The sequence below is a fragment of the Notamacropus eugenii genome, chromosome 1 (genome assembly GCF_028372415.1).
Source record: "Notamacropus eugenii isolate mMacEug1 chromosome 1, mMacEug1.pri_v2, whole genome shotgun sequence".
Lineage (NCBI taxonomy): Eukaryota > Metazoa > Chordata > Mammalia > Diprotodontia > Macropodidae > Notamacropus > Notamacropus eugenii.
In genome coordinates, this window is record NC_092872.1 from 62,669,092 (window position 1) to 62,692,533 (window position 23,442).

The 23,442-nt window shown below is 36.5% G+C and overlaps 2 protein-coding genes across 2 annotated transcripts; both read left to right on the top strand.

The window, feature by feature from the left end:
- Positions 1–6,916: 6,916 nt before the first annotated feature.
- LOC140523070 (olfactory receptor 13D1-like) lies at positions 6,917–7,849 on the top strand. Its single transcript, XM_072638144.1, has one exon. The coding sequence runs from the start codon at positions 6,917–6,919 to the stop codon at positions 7,847–7,849; it is 933 nt and encodes a 310-aa protein (XP_072494245.1).
- A 14,625-nt stretch (positions 7,850–22,474) lies between these two features.
- Positions 22,475–23,404, top strand: LOC140523081 (olfactory receptor 13D1-like). Its single transcript, XM_072638146.1, has one exon. It carries the CDS (start codon positions 22,475–22,477, stop codon positions 23,402–23,404), a length of 930 nt encoding a protein of 309 aa, XP_072494247.1.
- Positions 23,405–23,442: the final 38 nt, after the last annotated feature.

Consider the following 23,442-nt stretch of genomic DNA (forward strand, 5'->3'; position numbering starts at 1 on the left):
AGTGCAAGACAGGAGAGGAGTAAACTCCTCTACCTTGATTGTGCCACCTTGAAGAAACTGAGAACGTATAGGTCCCTAGAGTATCACTCCACCTTAACAAAGGGCTCAAAAGTCAAATAACTGACTGGGAAAATGGGAAAAAAAATAACACTATAGATGGTCACTTTCTGGGTAAAAAAGGTATTTTCTTCCATCCTTTTAGAGGAAGAAGAACAAAGAATACCACAAGCAGAAGACATAAAAGTCAAGACTTCTACATCCAAAACCTCCAAAACAAATATGCAATGGTCTCAGGTCAGGTAAGAGTGCAAAAAGCATTTTTAAAATCCAGTAAGAGGGGTGGAGGAAAAATTGGGAAGAAAAATGAGAGCAATGCAAGAAAATCATGAAAAGTGAGTAAACAGCTTGCTAAAGGAGACCCAAAAAAATGTTGAAGAAAATAACACCTTTAAAATAGACGAATGAATGAATAAATAAATAAAACAGACTAACCCAAATGACAACAGAGGTCCAAAAAGCCAATGAGGAGATGAATGCTTTAAAAAGCAGAATTAGTCAAATGGCAAAAAGAGATTCAAAAGCCCACTGAAGAAAATGGTTCTTTAAAAATTAGAATGGAGCAGGTGGAAGCTAATAACTTTGTGAGAAACCAAGAAATTAAAAAACAAAACCAAAAGAATGAAAAAATAGAAGGCAATGTACAATATCTCACTGGACAAACAATTGACCTGGAAAATAGATTCAGGAGCGAGCATATAAAAATTATTGATCTGCCTGAAAACCATGATCAAAAAAAAGCCTAGACATCATCTTTCATGAAATTATCAAGGAACACTGTCTTGATATTGTAGAACTACAGGGTAAAATAGAAATGGAAAGAATTTACCAATCACCTCATGAAAGAGTTCCCTAAAGGAAAACTCCTAGGAATATTGTAGCCAAATGCCAAAGTTCCCAGGTCAAGGAGAAATACTACAAGCAGAAAGAAACAATTCAAGTACTGTGGAAACACAATCAGGATAACACAGGACTTAGCAGGTTCTACACTAAGGGAATGAAGGACTTGGAATGTGATATTGCAGAGGTCAAAGGAGATAGGATTAAAACCAAGAATCATCTGCCCAGCACAACTGAGTATAATACTAAAGTGGAAAAAATGAAATTTCAATGAAATAGATGACTTCCAAACATTCTTGTTGAAAAGACTGGAGCCGAATAGAAAATTTGACGTTCAAATACCACAATCAAGAGAAACATGAAAAGATAAACAGGAATGAGAAGCCTTAAGGAATTCATTAAAGTTGAACCCTTTACATTCCTATATGTAAAGATATTATTTGTAATTCATGAGACCTTTTTTCAGTATTAGGGTAGTTAGAGAGAATATGTATATATATAGGTGTGTATAGGTATGTATGTTTGTATGTGTATTATATGTGTGTAGGGATGTATATGTACATGTGTGGATGTATATGTATATGCGAGTATGTATATATAAGTATATGTATATATACATAGGCAGAGGCCACAGGGTGAGCTGAATATGAAGAAAGAATATCTAAAAAAAATAAAATTTTCTGTTGAATAGAATGTAAGTAAGAGTAAGAGAAAGGGAGAGGTAGGATGGAGCAAATCATCTCACATATAAGAAGATAGGAAGAGCTTCTACAATGGAGAGGAAGGGGGGGACAAGAAAGGAAACTGAGCCCTACTCACCTGGAATTTGGCTTAAGGAGAGAATAAAACACACTGAATTTTAAGATGAAATTTACATTACCCTGCAGGGAGGCAAGGGGGAAGGGGATAGGAGAGGGAAGATAATAGAAGGGACAGCAAATTACGGAAAGGGATAATCAAAAGCAAACATTATTGTGGGAGGACAGGTCAAGGGAGAGAATGGAATAGATGAAGTGCAGGATAGGACAGAGGTAAATGTGTTTAGTCTTTTGCAACGTAACTGTAATGGTAGTGCTTTGCTTTGTTACACATGTGTGACCTGTATGAAATTGCTTGTTTTCTCAATAACGTTGGGTGGGGAGGGAGGGAAAGAATATGGAATTCAAAGCTTTAAGAATGAATGCTAAAAATTGCAGTAGCATGCAGGTAGAAATTAAGTTATACAGGCAATGGAATATTGAAATCTATTTTGCCCTACAGGAAAAGAGGGGGAAGGGGGATGGAAGAAGGGTGTGTAATAGAAGGGAGGACAAATTGGAGAAAGTGTGGATGGGGTGCATTGTGTTCTGGGGTGAGATTTGGGGAGAGATGAGAAGGAAATTTTGAATTCAAATTCTTGTGGAAGTGAAGGTTAAGAACTGAACGATAAATAAAATGTATATTTAAAAAAAGAACATCAGTCTAGTTTTAAAAGATATGCCATAAAAGAGTATACAATTGACAATAAATACATTTATAATCCCTGAATAGTTTAATCATGGGACAACAAAAAGATTAAAAAACATTTTCCTTAAGACCTTAGAAAATCTTTTCCTAACAAAACATTTAATTAGTACCTACCTACCTTCTCTGAGAAGTAACTTAGTATGAAGGAATAACTAAAGTACTGGAGGAAAATAGCCCAGTAACCAGGTGAAATTAATTGGATCTCTGAGACATATTCCTAAAGTGCCAAAATGTTACTATCTATATCCTCAGAACTCCAACTTTAAATTGTTCAGGGACTAAAGAAGTCCCCAAGATCATGAAAAGTTATAAATAAAGTACTTTTAATGGTGAGTCCAAAGGAGTTTATTTTAAGGTAGGCAAGTTGTGGTAAATATAATCATGGAATTATCAGGCATATCTCAGAATGATGCATAATTTTAATGTTTTGGACAGGATACATTCATACAAACTTTTTATATACTTAATGACATTTTCATGTTTTCTTAGCAGCCTGAAAACTGGATACCAATCTATCTCATGGCTACTATTAATTCTAGTAATGTTGCATGTGATAGAAGCAGCTATGAGACATACTCATAGTGGTTTCAAACTCTCTCTCTCCAATATTTTTGTTTCATCCTGAATTATCCTGGTTTCTTGTGGAACCTGGGCCTGTGAGTCCGTAAGCCATGTCAAACAGAATGGTTGCATTTTTAATGCAACATTTAATACCGTCAGCAAACATATTCTCCTATTTTATCTATTGAGGCAAAAACGATGTGAACAGAAGCTTCCTGATAGCTGAACATGCTCTTGCTCTACCTTGAAGATTGCAGTAACTGTCTCTGGTCCTAAGTAGCTTAGGAATTGAGGTAAGAAATGTTGATTCAAGGCTTTTTTTTTTTTTTAAGACAAATGTTGAGTGAAAACAAAATCGAATCCCTTATACAACATTTTTGAATGAATGGTCAACTACCCTCTACTTTAAACTTCTGATGATGGGGAATGAATTACCCATAGAGGCAGTTCATCCCATTTCCAGTAACTCTAATAACAAAAATTATTGTTATTGATAACACCTAATAGTTCTATATATGATAACACAATTTGCACAATACCACTGTAATAAAGATTTCATGATCCCCAGAGAATTTTCTCTCCAAACTGTCTCTTTTTAAAAATTTATTATATTTTCACATCAAGGAACCAAAAAAGCATTTCCAAAACAAAATACAATAAAAAAAAGATGATTACATATGAAACTGCAAATCTGCCATGTACAATTTGCTATTCCCTCCAAATATACAACAAAATTATCATGTACATATTTTTCCTTTGTTTCTTTTTTCTCTTGCCCCAGAGATGGCTACCTCATACACACACACACACACACACACACACACAGACAACACAAGCACACACATATATACACACATATAAATATACATATATACATATATATCATTCAATACATACTTTTATTCATCAGTTCATTCTCTGGGTGCAGATAGCATCTCTCTTCATATGACCCTTGTTTTCAATTTATGTATTTATAACAGTCAAAATGACTTAGTCACTCAAGGTTATTCTTACAATAATGTGACTGTTACTTTATACAGTGTTCTTTCAGTTCTGCTCACTTCACTCTTCGTTATCTCATGCAAGGCTTTCCATGCCTTTCTAAGATCAATGAGCTCATCATGTCTTATAGCATACTACTACTCCAACACAACTATAGACCACAACTTATTCAGCCATTCCCCATGAGTTTCTCCATCTATAAAATAAAGGGTTTCAACTAGAACACCCCAAACGTTCCTTTCTTTCTCACTTTCTCTCCTAGATTTCTCTCTTCCTCTTTTCCTTCCTTCTCTCTTTCCTTCTTCTCCTTCCCTCTTCCTTTCATTGTTTCTTTCCTTCCTCCTTTCTCCTTCCCTTCTTCCCTCCGTTCCTTTATTCCTCTCGTTCTCTTTCTGCCTTCCCATCTCTCCTTCTCTGCTTCCATTTTGCCCTCCCTTCCTTTCTTTCTTAGACATAAAAGAACTCTCAAAAGAAAAAAACTGGGGACTACATGGACTCACAAGTTAATTCTATCAGATAGTCAAACAATTCATCCCAAACTTACACAAACTGTTTGCAAAAATAGCAAAAGGATGGATCCTGCCAAAGTCCTTATGGGACACCAATAATGTGGAGGTGAAATGATAAGATCTGGAACTGACTGAGTGTAGAAAAAATGAACAGTCCACTCTGACACTGAGATTACAAAACTGAATGACAGAAAAGATGGGGAAACTCTCAACAGAAAAGTTGGGGAAAGGGGTGAGTTTGGGAGGAAAAGTAGTGAGTCCTGTTATTTAACAAAACACTCTACCATCATTATGATGATGGGGGAGAAAAGACAAGTGATGGAAGGATGTAAAAATGAGTAGAGGAGTGAGCATTTATTAAGTAATTACCATGTGACAGGACCTATGTTAAGTCATGGAAACACAAAAACAAATTAGACTGACCTCTAGAAGCTTATACTCGAATACAAGAAGATAATATATAAAAGGGTGACCAGAAGTTGCAAAGGTAGATGTACACAGAAAACAGGTGGAAACAGGTGACTTGTGAGTCTGATTCTGAGAAAGAAAAGACAAAAGCTTATTAACCAGTGCCAAGGGGCCTAATAGCAGAACTCATGTTCTTATTGAAGGAGGTCACCAGGATCAGCCTGAGTGGAAGAGCGAGAAATAGTTTGGAAAATGGTTAAGACATGATCCCTGGCAATGAGGTACTTATAAATAGCCTAATTAGAGAAATGATATACTGATATCACAACAAAACTAAATAGCTCCATTGTCCAAAACAGAATGGAGTAAGTCTCGTAGCAGAAAATAGGAAGTTATCATTATCAGAGGTACTGATAAAGAAGAGTCTTTCAGAACCATAACACATTACTGTTCATTGGAGGGGAGTGGGTTGGAAATCTGAGAAATCTCCATTGAAAAACCAGCATTTGATCTAAGCTTTAAAGGACAAGTAGGAATTAGAAGGCAACAATGAAGACAGAAGAAGGGAGAGTTCAGGGATTGCAGAGAGAACATTGTAAAAGGAGGGAACAGCATGAGTAAAGTTTCAGATGGGAAAAAGTAGAGGTCCCAAAATCCAGAAAAAGGAGTCTAGTGTTTTCTTTTTCCTGGAGATTATGACATATAAAGGTAGGTAGTCAAATGTATGCTCCTGAAAAGCAAGAACTACTTTTTTTTTCTTTTTTATTTCAAGCGTCTAGCATAGGACCTTGCATACAGTATTTAAAAGAGACCTATTGAATTGACTCTAAATGAACTGTATCAGATAGTAGGGACAATTATAAAAAGAAAGGTTTTGGGCAGGGTGGGATTTAGAATTCAAAATTCTGTAAAAACGAATCTTAAAAATTGTCTATACATAATTGGGAAAATACTACTTTAATTACTTGATTAATTAAAAGAAAGGTTTGGCTTTAGGTTATAGAAGACCTTCAATGCCTGACTTTATTCAGAAGAAAAAGGGATACCACTGAGAGTTTATGAAGTGGGTGACGGGTAGAGTAGAAGCAGTAAATATAGTTCTCAATTGCAATGATGCCCATCGTAAGGGAGGTAAAATAGAGCCTGATGTGATTGTGAATAATGTAAGTACAATTTATAGATAATCATAAACTGAGTCACAGAGAAAGAAGGAATAAATTGAGCATACACAAAATGAATACTAAGAATTCCTTCGGGCTTTTAAGTCCTTAACATCATTGGTCATACAGGTGGACAAGGTTGAAGTAAAATACAATATCTTCTGGTCCAATTAACAAACTAAATCATAGCTTCTCCTTTCTCTTTACAGAGACAATGTTCATCTTCCTAAAGAGATGATGTAGAATTCTGTCAAAGATTCTTAACACTCTCTTGACTGCCATCCCTTAATGGCAATGATGAGAAGATCCAAGATCTGAACAATGGTGAATCTGTATTACCCAATGGAAGCAAATACATGTGCAACCACAAGGCCCTTATACATACAAAGGACCCATATGTGACCAGTCATCTTCTAAAACCAAAATTATGCATTCTTACCTCCCAAATCACTTCTTATTCCCTTCCTCCCTAATTACAAGCATCTAGTACTACATAGTAGGGACCATTTACCAGTAATAAGCAAATAAAGTGGGAGAAAGTCTGAAAGCACCTAAAATTTGGCAAGGTGATGGAGGGGGGTAGAAATCAGTATTTGTTTTACAATTTTACTGAATTCATGGAAGGGTTAGTATTTGGAACCAAGGCAGCATCAGATAAAACACAGGAATCATGATGCAAGGTTAAACTGTAGCCTAGAATTACCTCAAACTTCAGATAAAAATTATTTGTAGAACTTTAAATGAAGATATGAAATGCAACCAGACGGGTCATCCCTGTTTTGTACAGCTACTTAATAGAGCAAGGAACTTTGAGTATTTGAATTTCCCTTATGCCTCTCAAAGTAACTAACGCTAAAAATAAGAGACATAAGAATGAATGGGGCAAATCAGACTGTTGTTCTGGAATTCATTCTGCTGGGGCTCTCTAAGCATCAAAAGGCTGAGATTGTTCTCTTTGTGTTATGCCTGGGGATATATTTGATCATTTTACTAGGGAACTCTTCTCTCATTATATTGAGTATTCTGGATTCCAACCTACACACCCCCATGTATTTCTTCCTTAGCAACCTCTCCCTCATGGACATCTTTGGTACGTCCTCTTTTGTTCCCTTAATGTTGGTTAATTTCCTATCAGTCAAGAAAACCATCTCTTTCCCAGGATGTGCATTACAAATGTACCTGACTCTTTCCCTAGGAATAACAGAGTGTGTTCTGCTGGCCATGATGGCCTATGACCGGTATGTGGCCATATGTAATCCCCTGAGATATACCATCATCATGAATATGAGAGTCTGTGTGCTGTTGGCAGCCATGAGCTGGATAGTTGGGAGTGTAACCTCATTATTGCAAACAATCCTGGCATTGAGACTTTCCTTCTGTGGAAATAACATCATTGATCATTTCTTTTGTGAAATCCTGGCTGTCCTAAAACTGGCCTGTGTGGACATTTCCCTCAATGCTTTTATCATAGTGGTAGCACTTGTGTTGTTCACAATGATTCCAGTGCTGCTCATTTTCATCTCATATATGTTTATCCTTGCCTCCATTCTGAGAGTCAACTCAGTTGAACGAAGGAAGAAAGCCTTCTCCACCTGTTCAGCCCATCTGGCTGTGGTCATCATATTCTATGGCACCATTCTCTTCATGTACTCAAAACCTAAGGCAAAGGACCCAGATTCAGATAAATTGATTGCCTTATTCTATGGTGCAGTGACCTCCATGCTAAATCCCATCATCTACAGTCTGAGGAACAAGGAAGTGAAGGCAGCAGTGCAAAAGGTTCTGTTTTTCTGCAATAGAACATGAAGCATATACCACAATTAAATACAAGAAAATTACACAGAATATATTTGGGAATCAATGTCATTATTATCTGATAGCTTTCATTTCGTTAGTCTGTGACGCAAAAATTTAGTTTTTAAAATATTGTTACTTTGAACTCTGTGGTCCTCAGTTCGCTGATGTAGATTGCAAATTTTCATGTAAATAGATTTTCACTATAAACTAGAAATATGTTTCTTGGGGTGTGTGTGTGTGTGTGTGTGTGTGTGTGTGTGTGTGTACACAGATACGCATATGTGTGGATATATATATGTATATAGATATATATGCATGTGTGTATTGTATTGTTCAGTTTTATCAGACTGGTCATTACCTCATTTGGGTTTTCTTGGCAAATCTACTGGAGTTATTTGCCATTTTCTCTCAACAAAACTACAAATTATCCCCTGATTTGTAGTACTTTACAGATTTCCCAGGAGTAAATCCTCACACTGAAAGTGTTATCATTATCACTTGTAAGCTGGTACAAACTAACTCCAGCATACCCTTGCTTTTACCTTACATGCCCCCCCAACTCTTTTGGTCAGACAATACCTCAGTGGTATCCTTTACACCACATTTGGCATTAAGTCATCACAGGAAATATATTTCAACTGCTTATGAACATCATGCACAAATTCCATTGACCTTTGGGCCATTTAAAACTTGATTCTTCCAAGAATGTGGTGCTCCAGCAATTGCATATGGTCAATAGCAATAATTCACACATTTGCATTTGAGCATCAAATACTTAAAGGTCAATATATGACCTGTCTGCAAAGATATTTAAAAGAAAGGAAGGAGATACAGGTCCCTTTTGTTTTTCATGTGAAAACTGTTTAAAACTTTATCTGCCAACAAGTTTTATATTCATATCCCAGGACTTCTGTCCACAGTTTGGGTGCTTCTGTAATTTAAGGCAATCTCCTCCAGAAAAACAGAGAATCACAGATTAATAAAAATTAAGGGTTGGGAAAGGTCTCGGTGGCAACATAATCCAAATTTTATCTGAAAGAAATTCCCACAAAAACATACTGCATCTAAGAAGCAGGTACTCCATCTAGGAACAGCTAGGGGGCATAGCTGATAGAGTGTTGGGCCTGAAGTCAGGAAGATGCATCTTCCTGAGTTCAAATCTGGTCTCAGACACTTACTGCCTGTATGATTCTGGGAAAGTCACTTAACTCTCTCTCAGTTTCCTCATCTGTAAAATGAGTTGGAGAAGGAAACCACCCCAGTTCTTTGCCAAGAAAACCTCAAATGGGATCATGAAGAGTCAGACATGACTTAACTGAACAACAATAGCCATCTAACCTTTACTCAAACACCTACAACATGAGGGAAAACTATACCTCTTGAGTCAGTCAATTCTACTTTTGTACAGATCTAATTAATTTTTGAATGGGATGTACCTTACTACCACAACTACTCTGCCTCTCTTCATGGCCTGGTCCCAGTCTATTCTTCCAACCTCACTGAACACAACCCCTCCTGAAATCTGCAGTTCAGTTAAACTGATCTTTTCCTCACATAAAATGTTCCATTTTCATCTCTTTCCTCTGGCAGCTGAACACAATTGAAATGATTTCCTTTATTATTTCCATCTCAGAGTCCCTTTATTCTCTTATGATACAACCCAAGTGCCAATTGCTAGATGAATCTTTTCCTGATTCCTGCCAATTACTAGCATCTTCCTTCCCAAACTATCTTGTTTTTAACTGCTTTGAATATGCTTGTATTTCAAAACTTTATATTTGTCCTTTACATATTTATGTATGCATTTGTTTTCTCCTCTGTTTCGATGCTTGTCTGGCTAATAGATACTCTTCTGTTGACAAAGGTATTTAAGAGATGCTTTTTTTGATAGATCAGTCTTCTTGATGATTTGTTAATGTGAGTCCCAAAGGGTATGATGGCACTCAAAATAGGATCTCTTGCTATTTTTTGTTTTAGTATAATCAAATGCCTCTGATTGAATATTACCTTTATCAATCAAAAGACTTTACAGGGAGTAGAGTGCAGAAACAAGACTTTCTTTCACTGGAAACAGTGTATGCATTTGTATTGTTAATTATGTTCATGTAATTAAACATCTTTCCACGCATTCATGGGTCTGCCCATCACAGAAAGCTTGATTAGGGGAGTTGTTTTGTAGGAGGGTCCCAAGTGCCATTTCTTTTTTCTATTGAGGCACTGGGTAAGAAGGTTGTGATGACCTCTGGCTCTAAAGAAGGTGTAAAGACTTTGAGTTGAGGTTTTATTTTGGGACTTAGTTTCTACTAAGAAGGTTTGAGTGTCGAATGAGGACTCTGGAAAAGCACTAAGGAGCCTCTCAACTTAGAAAACTCAGATGTCCTGCTTCCCTCTCTGGTAACGATGGTCAGACAAGTGGGATCCAATTGTTTGTTGAATTCTGGCAGAAGACATGTCTCTGTATTTTCTTTGAAATTCAGAGTGCTGACTCCCTGAACTAATTAAATGATAACTGTACTTGATTAAAGGAACAATATATGTGCTTGATTAAAGTGATTGAAAGTTGTTTTCCTTTTATGAATGCAGATCTAAGAACCTGTGATAGCAGGCCCGCTTGTGCATGTTGAGGTGTTTACAGCTGCACAAGACTCACCAGTCATTGAATGCTAATGACCTTGAAGCATTTGGGACATTGTGATTTGGTAATAAAAGAGGTGTCTTTGGAAAGAACACATGTTAAAGGAGGTCTTCTCTATTTCCAATTTCTCCAGTATTACTTCCACCACCACCACCCAAAAGTTTGATTCTGAAAAAACCCGGACAAAATGAATAGTTTGACATTATTCAAGAAAGGAAAATATTCTCCACAGGGTCACAGAAAACATTTTAAAGAATGAATGTATTGAGGATTCTCCTATAAATCTACACCTCAGAAGATCTTGCTATACTACTGACATCATCTAGGAAAACTTCAATTCAAAATTCTTGGTCAGTCCTTCAGTCTTTCATTTAAAGATCACTTTACCATCCCATTTAGTAATAGCATTGAACTTAGAATCTCAGCAACTGAGTTTAAAATTCAGATCTATTTACTGCCTATGAGCCCTTGGAGAAGTCACTCAACCCTTCTGGACCTCAGGCTTTTTCTGTTATTTCTTTTTTCAATTTTTTTTTTTGTTTTCAGTGTTCTACAATCCTTTCCACATATCATAGAATATTCCTCTCCATCCCTAACTTTCCCCCTGCCTCCCCACTCCCTCCCTGAGATGGCATACAGTTTTATACAGGTTCTACACATAACATTCCTATTAAATACGTTTTCACCTTAGTCATGTTGCACAGAAGAATTAAAACGAAAGGCAGAAATCATAAAACAAGCCAAAACATAATACAAAAGAAAATGATTTCCTTCATTCTGCAATCAAATTCCACAGTTCTTTCCATGGATGTGGAAGGCATTTCACTTAAGAAACCACTGGGAATTATTTAAATCCTTGCAGTGCAATGAAGTATTAAATTTACCAGAAAAATTCCTTGCACACTGTAGTTGTTGCTGTGTACAAAGTTCTCCTGGTTCTGTCACTTTCACTCAGGATTGGTTCATTTAAGTCTTTCCAGGCCTCTCTGAAGTCTTCTTGTTCATCATTTCTTATAGAACAATAGTATTCCACTACATTCATATACCAGAGTTTATTCAGCCATTCCCCAATTGATGGGCATCCCTTTGATTTCCAGTTTTTGGCCACCACAAAGAGCGCTGCTATAAATATCTTTGTATATGTGGGACCCTCTCCCATTTTTATGATCTCTTGGGAATACAGTCCTAGAAGCGATATTGATGGGCCAAAGGGTATGCACATTGTTGTAACCCTTTGGGTACAATTCCAAATTGCTCTCCAAAATGCTTGGATCTGCTCACAGCTCCACCAACAATGAATTCGTGTTCCAACTCTCCAACATCTTCTCCAACATTTATCATCTTCCTGTATTGTCATGTTAGCCAATCTGATAGGTGTGATGTGGTGTCTCAGAGATGTTTTGATTTGCATCTCTCTAATCAATATTGATTTAGAAAATTGTTTCATGACTATAGAGAGCTTTGATTTGTTCTTCTGAAAACTGTTTGTTTAAATTCCTTGACCATTTATCAATTGGGGAATGACTTGTATTCTTATACATTTGACAAAGTTCTCTATGTATTTAGAAATGAAGCTTTTATCAGAGACACTAGTAAAAATTCTTTCCCAGTTTTCTGCTTCCCTCCTAATATTGTTTGCATTGGGTTTGGCTGTGCAAAAACTTTTCAGTTTAATGTAATCAACATTATGCATTTTGCACTTCATAATGCTTTCTCTCTCTTGTTTAGTAAAAAATTCTTCCCTTCTCCATAAATCTGATAAATACACTATTCCTTGCTCCATTAATTTATTTATAATGTCAATCTTTATATCTACATCATGTACCCATTTGGACTTTATTCTTGTGGATCATGTCAGGCCTTGGTCTATGCCTAGTTTCTGCCACACTGTTATCTAGTTTTCCCAGAAATTTTTGTTGAACAGTGAGTTCTTATCCCAGAAGCTGGGTTCCTTGGATTTATCAAGCAGCAGATTTCTATATTCATTGACTACTGCGTCTTGAGTACCTAACATATTCCACTGGTCTACCCTTCTGTTTCTTAGTCATCATCAACTGGTTTGGATAAATGCTGCTTTATAGTACAATTTGAGATCTGGTAGAGCTAAGCCATAGTCCCTAACATTTCTTTTTGTTAGTTCCCTTGATGTTCAGGACCTTTTGTTCTTCCAGATGATTTTGTATTATTTTTTCTCACTCTAGAAAATAATTATCCAATAGTTTGATTGGTATAACACTGAATAAGTAAATTAATTTAGATAGAATTGTCAATTTTATTATATTTGCTCGGCCTACCCACAAGCAACTGATGGTTTTTCACTTACTTAGATCTGACTTTATTTATGAGAAAAGTGTTTTATAATTCTGTTCATACAGTCCCTGGATTTGTTTTGACAGGTAGACTCCCAAATATTTTATATTGTCTTTTATATTGTCTACCTTTAAATGGGATTTCTCTTTCTATGTCTTGCTGTTGGGTTCTGTTAGGAATATATAGAAATGCAGAAAATTTGTGTGGGTTTATTTTGTAACGTACAACTTTCCAAAGTTGCTTATTATTTCAAGTAGCTTTTTACTGAAATCTGTGGATTTCTCTAAGTATACCATCATGTCATCTGCAAAGAGTGATAATTTAGTTTTTTCTTTGTCTATTCTAATTCCTTCAATTTCTTTTTCTTTTCTTACTGCTACAGCTAACATTTCTAGCACCACATTGAATAATAGGGGTGATAATGGACATCCTTGTTTCACCCCTGTTCTTATAGGAATGCATCTAGCTTATCTCCATTGGAAACAATGCTTGCTGAAGGTTTTATGTAGATACTGCGTATTATTTTGTAGAAAGTTCCATTTATTCCTATGCTATACACTGTTTTCAGTAGGAATGAGTTTCATATTTTGTCAAAAGTTTTTTCTGCATCTATTGAGATAATCATGTGGTTTCTGTTTTATTGTTGATATGAACAATAATTCTAATAGTTTTCCTAATACTGAACCAGCCCTGCATTCCTACTCTTATGATAACTTGCTGTATTCAATTGGCTAAAATTTTATTTAAAATTTTTACATCGATATTTAGAGAAATTGGTCTATAATTTTCTTTCTCTCTTTTGGCTCTTCCTTGTTTAGGTATCAAATCATATTTGCATCATAAAAATAATTTGGGAGGACTCCTTCTTCCCCAACTTTTCCTAAAGAGTCTGTATTGTTTTGGAATTAACTGTTCTTTAAATGTTTCATAGAATTCACTTGTTAATCCATCTGGCCCTCGAGATTTTTTTCCGAGGGAAATCATTGATGGGTTGTTCAATTTCTTTTGTGGAGATAGGGTTATTTAAGTATTCAACTTTCTCTTCGGTTAATCTGGGCAATTTATCTTTTTTAAAATAACCATCCATCTCATTTAGATTGTTGAATTTATGGGCCTACAGGGAGGCAAAGAAATTTCCCATTATTCTTTCAATTTCCTCCTCATTGCAAGTGAGTTCACCCTTTTTATTTTTGATATTGGTAATTTGGTTTTCTTCCTCCTTTTTTTAATCAAATTGACCAAAGCTTTATCAATTTTATTGGTTTTTTCATAAAATCAACACTTAGTTTTATTTATTAGTTCAATAGTTATCTTAATTTCAATTTTATTAATCTCTCCTTTGGTTTTCAGTATTTCTAATTTGATATGTATTTGGGGATTTTCAATTTGTTCTTTTTCCAGCCTTTTCAGCTGCATGCCCAATTCATTGATTGCTGCTTTCTCTATTTTATTCATGTAGGCATTCAAAGACATAAAATTTCCCCTAAGAACTGCTTTTGCAGTATCCCATAATGTTTGGTAGGTTTTCTCATTATTGTCATTCTCTTGAATGAAGTTGTTGATTGTTTCTATGATTTGTTGTTTAACCCACTCACTCTTTAGGATAAGATTATTTAATTTCCAATTAATTTTTCTTCTATCTTTCCATGACCTTTATTACATATAATTTTATCGCATCATGATCTGAGAAGGATGTATCGACAATCTCTGCCTTTCTGCACTCAGTTCGGAGGTTTTTATGCCCTAGTACATGGTCAACTTTTCTATATGTGCCATGTACCACTACGAAAAAGATACATTCCTTTCTATGTCCAATCAATTTTCTCCAGAGCTCTAGCATAACTGCCTTACCTAGAGTTTTATTCACCACCTTATCTTCTTTCTTTCTTTCTTATTTTGAGGTTAGATTCATCAAGTTCAGAGAGGGCGAAGTTGAAGTTCCCCACTAGTATAGTTTTGCTGTCTATTTCTTCCTATAATGCCCTTAACTTCTCCTCCAAGAATTTCAATGCTATACCACTTGGAGCATATACATTTAGTAATGAAGTTACTTCATTGTCTATAACGCCTCTTAGCAGGATATAGTTTCCTTTCTTATCTCTTTTGATTAAATCTATCTCTGCCTTTGCTTTTTCTGAGATTAGGATTGCTACTCATGTTTTTTTCCATCAGTTGAAGCACAATATCTTCTGCTCCAACCTTTTACCTTTACCCTGGGGCTATCCCACCATTTCAAATGTGTTTGTTGTAAACAAAATGTTGTTGGATTATGGTTTTTAATACATTCTGCTATCTGCCTCCATTTTGTGGGAGAGGTCATCACATTCACATTCAGTGGGCCCAGAGCAGAAGATACCCCAGCTTTGGTGCATGGCTTGGCTGGGATTTGAGCAGATGTCAAGGCATAGAATCACAGGAAGCAGCTGAGGTTCTCTGATTTCTCAAGCCACAAACACCAAAGACAGCTTGAAAAGGCAGGGAGAAAATTCTTTCACCTGGGAGAGAGGTGGGTGAGGTCAGGCACTGGTCACAGCACAGCAGAAGCTACTGTGGCACAGCATCTGCTTTTGGAGCCCTCAATCTTAAGACTCTGAGAGAATCAAGCAGCATATCTGGATCTCAGTTCTGAGTGGAGGTCCGGGAGTTAGAGGAGTGCTCGCGTGGCAGAATTGGTGGAGGTTCTGGAGAAAGAATTGTACTCACAGATCCTGGACAAAAAAGAGTGCTTGTGGTTGCTCCCAGACCAGAGTGCAGGCCAGGAAAGGAGTAAACTCCTCTACCTTGACTGTTTCACCTTTCAGGAACTGAGAACTTACAAGTCCCTACAGTATAACCTCCACTTGACAAAGGACTCAAAAGTCAAGTTAACTGACTGGGGAAATGCCTAAAAAAGCAGAAAAAATAAGATTAGAGAAAGTCACTTTCTGGGTAAAAAGGTATTTTCTTCCATCCATTAGGATGAGGAAGAAGAATGCATACCATGAGAGGAAGACATGAAAGTCAAAGTTTCTACAACCAAAATCTCGAAAAATAATATGTAAGTCTCAGGTCATGAAAGAGCTGAAAAAGGATTTTGAAAATCAAGTAAGAGAAATAGAGGAAAACTTGGGAAGAGAAATGAGAACAATGCAAGAGAATCATGAAAAGTGAGTAAACAGCTTGCTAAAGCAGGCTCAAAAAATGTGGAAGAAAATAAAACCTTTAAAAATTGACTAATTCAAATGACAAAAGAGGTCCCAAAAAGCCAATGAGGAGAAGAATGCTTTAAAAAGCAGAATTACTCAAATGGAAAAGGAAGTTCAGAAGCTCCTTGAAGAAAATAGTTTATTAAAAATTAGAATGAAGCAGATGGAAGTTAATAACATTATGAGAAATGAAGAAATTATTAAACAATACCAAAAGAATGAAAAAATAGAACACATTGTGAAATATCTCACTGGACAAACAATTGACCTGGAAAATAGATCCAGGAGAGATAATTTTCAAATTATTCGTCTACTGAAAGTTATGATCAAAAAAAGAGCCTAGATATCATCTCCCAAGAAATTATCAAGGAAAAGGGCCCTGATATTCTAGAACTAAACGGTAAAATACAAATGGAAAGAATTCTCTGATCACCTCCCAAAAGAGATGTCAAAAGGAAAACTCCTAGGAATATTGCAGCCAAATTCCAGAGTTCCTAGGTCAAGGAGAAAATATTACAAGCAGCCAGAAAGAAACAATTGAAGTATTGTGGAAATACAATCAGGATAACACAGGATTTAGCAAGTTCTACAGTAAGGGAGTGAAGGGCTTGCAATATGATATTCCAGAAGTCAAAGGAGCTCAGATTAAAATCAAGAATCACCTACCCAGCAAAAGTGAGTATAATACTTCAGGGGGAAAAAATAGAATCTCAATGAGACAGAGGACTTCAAAACATTATTGTTGAAAAGAACAAAGCTGAATAGAAAACTTGACTTTCAAATACTAGAATCAAGAGAAACATGAAAAGGTAAACAAAAAGGAGAAGTCTTAGGGAACTCATTAAATTTGAACAGTTTACATTCCACCGTGGAAAGATATTACTTTTAACTCATGAGATCTTTTTCAGTGTTAGGGTAACTGGAGTGTGTGTGTGTGTGTGTGTGTGTGTGTGTGTGTGTATGTGTGTGTCTGTATATATGTATACATGTGTGTATATATATGTAGGTGAGTATGGGTATGTATGTATCTGAATATTATATATGTGTAGGGTATGTGTACATGTGTGTATGTGTGTATATGTACATATGTGTATGTGTGTATATATGTGTATACATACCTAGACAGAGGGAATAGGATGAACTGAATATGAAAAGAGGATACCTACAAAAACAAAATTTGCTATGGAATGGAATGTACTAGGAGTAAGAGAAAGGGAGAGGTAGAATGTAGCAAATTATCCCACATACAAGAGGAAAAAAAAGAGTTTCTACAACAGAACGAAAGAGGGGGGAGATGAAGGGAAATTGAGCCTTACTCATATGGGACTTGGCTGAAGGATGGAATATCACACACTCAATTTGATATGGAAATCTATTTATCTTGCAGGAAGGCAAGGGGGAAAGAGATAGGGGAGGGGAGATAATAGAAGGAACAACATATTAGAGAAAGGGAGAATCAGAAGCAAACACAATTGTGGAAGGACAGGTGAAGGGACAGAATGGAATAAATGAAGGGCAGGATGGGGAAATATGGTTAGTCTTTTACAACGTAAGTATTATGGTACTGCTTTGCATTTTTACACATGTATAACCTATATTGAATTGCTTGTTTTCTCAATGAGGTTGGGTGGGGAGGGAGGGAGAGAATATGAAACTCAAAGTACTACAAATGAACGTTAAAAACTGTTTTAACATGCAACTAGAAATTAAGTTATACAGGCAATGGAGTATAGAAATCTATTTTGCCCAACAGGGAAAGAGAGGGGAAGAGGATGGAAGAAGGATGGGTAACAGGAGGCAGGACACAATGGAGGAAAGTGTGGATGGGGTGCATGCTGTCCTGGAGTATGAGGTGGGGGGAGATGAGGAGAAAATTTTGAATTCAAATTCTTGTGGAAGTGAATGTCAAGAACTGAAAAATAAATACATTGTATATTAAAAAAAAAAAGACACCCCCCCCCTTAGTTGGAAAAGATATGCCATAGAAGAGTACACAATTGACAATTGTACATTGTGTTTAAATACATTTTAAGTCACTGAATAATTTAATCATGGGACAACCAAGAGAGAAGAATTAAAAAAACACTTTACTTAAGACCTTAGAAAATCTTTTCCTGGCAAAACATTTAGTTGGTACCAACTTACCATCTCTGAGAAGTAACTTAGTATGAAGAACTGACTAAAGTACTGGAGAAAAATAGCCCATTAAACAAGTGAAATTAATTGGATCTCTGAGACACTATTCCTAAAGCGATAAAATGTTGCTTTCTATACTCTCAGAACTCCAACTTTAAACTGTTCAGGGACTAAAGAAATCCCCAAGAGCATGAGAAGGTACAAATGATGTAGTTTTATTGGTGAGTCCAAAGGAGTTTATTTTAAGGTAGGCAAGGTATGGTGAATACAATCATGGAATTATCAGTCATCTTTATTTCAAGGATGCATAATTTCAATATTTTGGACAGAAGTCATTCATACAGACTTTTTATACACTGAATGATATTTTCATTTTATCTGAGCACCCTGAAAATTGGATACCAATCTATCTCACGGCTACTATTATTTCTAGTAATGTTGCATGTTATTGTGTAGCCATGAGACATATTCACAGTCTTTTCTAACTCTCCCTTTCCTGTAGCTTTCTTCCATCATGAATTATCCTGGTTTCTTGTGGGATCTGGACCTGGGAGTCCATAACCCATGTTAATCAGCATAGTTGCATTTTTAATTCAACTTTTAATACCATCAGCAAACATATTCTCCTATTTTATCTATTAAGGCAAAAGCAATGTGAACAGAAGCTTCCTGATAACTGAACATGCTCTTGCTCTACCTTGAAGATTGCAGTACCTGTCTCTGGTCCTAAGTAGCAGAGGAGTTGAGGTAAGAAATATTGATTCAAGGCTTGTTGTTTTTGTTAAGAGAAATGTTGAGTTAAAATAAAATCGAAGCCCTTATACAACATTTCAGAAACAGTGGTCAATTACGCTCTGGTTTAAACTTCTAATGATGGGAAATGCATTACCCATAGAGACAGTTCATCCCATTTCCAGTAACTCTAATAACAAAAATTATTGTTATTGATAACACCTAATAGTACCATATATGATAACACAATTTGCACAATACCACTGTAATAAAGATTTCATGATCCCCAGAGAATTTTGTCTCCAAACTGTCTGTTTTTAAAAATTTATTATGTTTTCACATCAAGGAACCAAAAAAGCATTTCCAAAAAAAAATACAATAAAAAAAAAAAGATGATTGCACATGAAACTGCAAATCTGCCATGTACAATTTGCTATTCTCTCCAAATATACAACAAAATTATCATGTACATATTTTTCCTTTGTTTCCTTTTCTCCTGCCCCAGAGATGGCTACCTCATACACACACACACACACACACACACACACACACACACAGACAACACAAGCACACACATATATAAACACATATAAATATACATATATATTATTCAATACATACTTTTATTCATCGGTTCATTCTCTGGGTGCAGATAGCATCTCTCTTCATATGACCCTTGTTTTCAATTTATGTATTTATAACAGTCAAAATGACTTAGTCACTCAAGGTTATTCTTACAATAATGTGACTGTTACTGTATACAGTGTTCTTTCAATTCTGCTCACTTCACTCTTCGTTGTCTCATGCAAGGCTTTCCATGCCTTTCTAAGATCAATGAGCTCATCATGTCTTATAGCATACTACTACTCCAACACAACTATAGACCACAACTTATTCAGCCATTCCCCATGAGTTTCTCCATCTACAAAATAAAGGGTTTCGACTACAACACCCCAAACGTTCCTTTCTTTCTCACTTTCTCTCCTATATTTCTCTCTTCCTCTTCTCCTTCCTTCTCTCTTTCCTTCTTCTCCTTCCCTCTTCCTTCATTGTTTCTTTCCTTCCTCCTTTCTCCTTCCCTTCTTCCCTCCGTTCCTTTATTCCTCTCATTCTCTTTCTGCCTTCCCATCTCTCCTTCCCTGCTTCCATTTTGCCCTCCCTTCCTTTCTTTCTTAGACATAAAAGAACTCTCAAAAGAAAAAAACTGGAGACTACATGGACTCACAAGTTAATTCTATCAGATAGTCAAACAATTCATCCCAAACTTACACAAACTGTTTGCAAAAATAGCAAAAGGATGGATCCTGCCAAAGTCCTTATGGGACACCAATAATGTGGAGGTGAAATGACAGGATCTGGAACTGACTGGATGTGGAAAAAATGAACAGTCCACTCTGACACTGAGATTATAAACTGAATGACACAAAAGATGGGGAAACTCTCAACATAAAAGCTTTGAAAGGGGTATGTTTGTGAGGAAAAGTAGTGAGTCCTGTTATTTAACAAAACACTCTACCATCATCACGATGATGGTGGAGGAAGGACAAGCGATAGAAGGATATAAAAATGAGTAGATGAAGGAGCATCTATTTAGTTGTTACCGTGTGACAATACCTATGTTAAGTTATAGAAACATGAAAACAACTTAGACTAACCTCTAGAAGCAGAAGTTGCAGAGGGGAATGCACACAGAAAACAGGGGGAAAAAGGTGACTTGTGGGTCTGATTCTGGGAAAGAAAAGACAAAAGTTACCAACCAATGCCGAGGGGCCTAACAGCAGAACTCATGTACTGGTGGGAGGAGGTCAGCAGGATCAGCCTGAGTGGAAGAGCGAGAAATAGTTTGGAAAATGGTTAAGACATGATCCCTGGCAATGAGGTACTTATAAATAACCTAATTAGAGAAATGATATACTGATATCACAACAAAACCAAATAGCTCCATTATCCAAAACAGAATGGAGTCTCATAGCAGAAAATAGGAGTTATCATTATCAGAGGTACTGATAAAGAATAGTCTTTCAGAACCATGACACATTACTGTTCATTGGAAGGGAGTGGGTTGGAAATCAGAGAAATCTTCATTGAAAAACCAGCATTTGAGCTAAGGCTTAAAGGACAAATAGGAATTAGAAAGGCAACAATGAAGACAGAAGACAGGAGAGTTCAGGGATTTGAGAGAGAACGTTGCAAAAAGAGGGAACAGCATGAGCAAAGATTCAGATGGGAGAAGGAAGAGGTCCCAAAATCCAGAAAAAGGAGTCTAGTCTTTTCTTTTGCCTGGAGATTAGGAGATATAAAGGTAGGTAGTCGAATGTATGCTTCTGAAGAGCAAGGATTACTTTTTTTCTTTCTTATTTCAAGCATCTAGCATAGGGCCTTGCATACAGTATTTAAAAGAGGCCTATTGAAAAGAATCTAAATGAACTGAATCAGGCTGTAGGGGATGATGATAAAAAGAAATGTTTTGGGCGGGGTGGGGTTTAGAATTCCAAATTTTGCAAAAACAAATCCTAAAAATTGTCTTTATATAAAATTCAGAAAATGATATCTTAATTAATTAATTAATTGATTAAAAGAAAGGTTTGGTTATAGGTTGCAGATGGGCCTTCAATACCTGACATTACTCAGAAGGCAAAGGGATACCACTGACAGTTTACAAAGTGGGTGACTAGTAGAGTAGAAGCAGTACATATAATTCTCAATTGTAATTATGTCTGTGGTAAGGTAGGTAAAATAGAGACAGAGGTGATTGTGAATAATGTAAGCAGAGTATAGATAATCATAAACTGAGTTACAGGAAAGAAGGAATAAATTGAGCATACACAAAATGAATGCCAAAAATGCCTTGGATGTTTAAAGCCATTAATATGACTGGTCATACAGGTGGACCAGGTTGAGGCAAAGTACATTAACTTCTGGTCCTATTAACAAACTCAATCTTGACTTCTCCTTTCTCTTTACAGAGACCATGTTCATTTTCCTAAAGAGATAATATGGAATTCTGTCAAAGGTTCTTAACACTCTCTTGATTACCATTCCTTAATGGCAATGATGAGAAGATCCAAGATCTGAAAAATGGTGAATCTGTATTACCCAATGGAAGCAAATACATGTGCAACCACAAGGCCCTTATGCATACAAAGGATCCATATGTGACCAGTCATCTTCTAAAACCAAAATTATTCATTCCTGCCTCGCAAATTTCTTCTTCTCCCTTTCCTCTCTAATCAAAAGCATCTAGTAATATATACTACTGGCCATCTGCCAGTAATAAGCAAGTTAAGTTGGAGAAAGTTTGAAAGCACCTAAGTGTTTGGCAAGGTGATGGAGAGGGGTGGAAAATAGTATTTGTTTAACAATTTTACTGCATTCATAGAAGAGTTAGTATTTGGAACCAAGGCAGCATCAGATAAAACACAGGAATCATCTTACAGCATTAAATTGTAGCTGAAAATTATCCTCAAATTTCAAATAAAAATCATTTGTATAACTTCAAATGAATACATGGAATGCAGCCAGAAGGGTCCTCCCTGTTTTACTCAGCTGCTTAATAGAGCAAGGAGCTTTGAGTATTTGGATTTGCCCCGTGTTTCTCAAAGTAGCTAATGCTAAAAATAAAAGAGAGATAAGAGAATGAATGGGGCAAATCAGACAGTTGTGCTGGAATTCATTCTGCTGGGGCTTTCTAAGCATCACAATGTTGAGATTGTTCTCTTTGTGTTATGCCTGGGGATATATTTGATCATTTTACTGGGGAACTCCTCTCTCATTGTATTGAGTATTCTGGATTCCAACCTTCACACTCCCATGTATTTCTTCCTTAGTAACCTCTCCTTCATGGACATCTTTGGTACATCCTCTTTTGTTCCTTTAATGTTGGTCAATTTCCTATCAGTCAGGAAATCCATCTCTTTCCCAGGATGTGCATTACAAATGTACCTAACTCTTGCCTTGGGAACCACAGAGTCTGTTCTGTTGGTCATGATGGCCTATGACCGGTATGTGGCCATATGTAATCCCCTGAGATATACCATCATCATGAATATGAGAGTCTGTGTACAGTTGGCAGCAGTGAGTTGGATAGTTGGGAGTGTAAATTCATTATTGCAAACGATCCTCACACTGAGGCTTTCCTTCTGTGGAAATAACGTCATTGATCATTTTTTTTGTGAAATCCTGGCTGTCCTGAAACTGGCCTGTGTGGACATTTCCCTCAATGCTTTTGTCATGATGGGAGCACTTGTGTTGGTCACGTTGACTCCAGTGCTGCTCATTTTCATCTCATACATGTTTATCCTTGCCACCATTCTGAGAGTCAACTCAGCTGAAGGAAGGAAGAAAGCCTTCTCCACCTGTTCAGCCCATCTGGCTGTGGTCGTCATATTCTTTGGAACCATACTATTCATGTACTCGACACCCAAGGCAAAGGACCCAGATTCAGATAAACTGATTGCCTTATTCTATGGTGCAGTGACCTCCATGCTAAATCCCATTATCTACAGTTTGAGGAACAAGGAAGTAAAGGCAGCCATGCAAAAGTTGGTATTCTCCAATAGAACATGAAACATATACCACAATTAAACACAAGAAAATTACACAGA

What these genes read in the sequence shown, in the direction of transcription:
- LOC140523070 (XM_072638144.1), top strand. Translation starts at nt 6,917, where the DNA reads ATGAATGGGGCAAATCAGACTGTTGTTCTGGAATTCATTCTGCTGGGG.
- LOC140523081 (XM_072638146.1), top strand. Translation starts at nt 22,475, where the DNA reads ATGAATGGGGCAAATCAGACAGTTGTGCTGGAATTCATTCTGCTGGGG.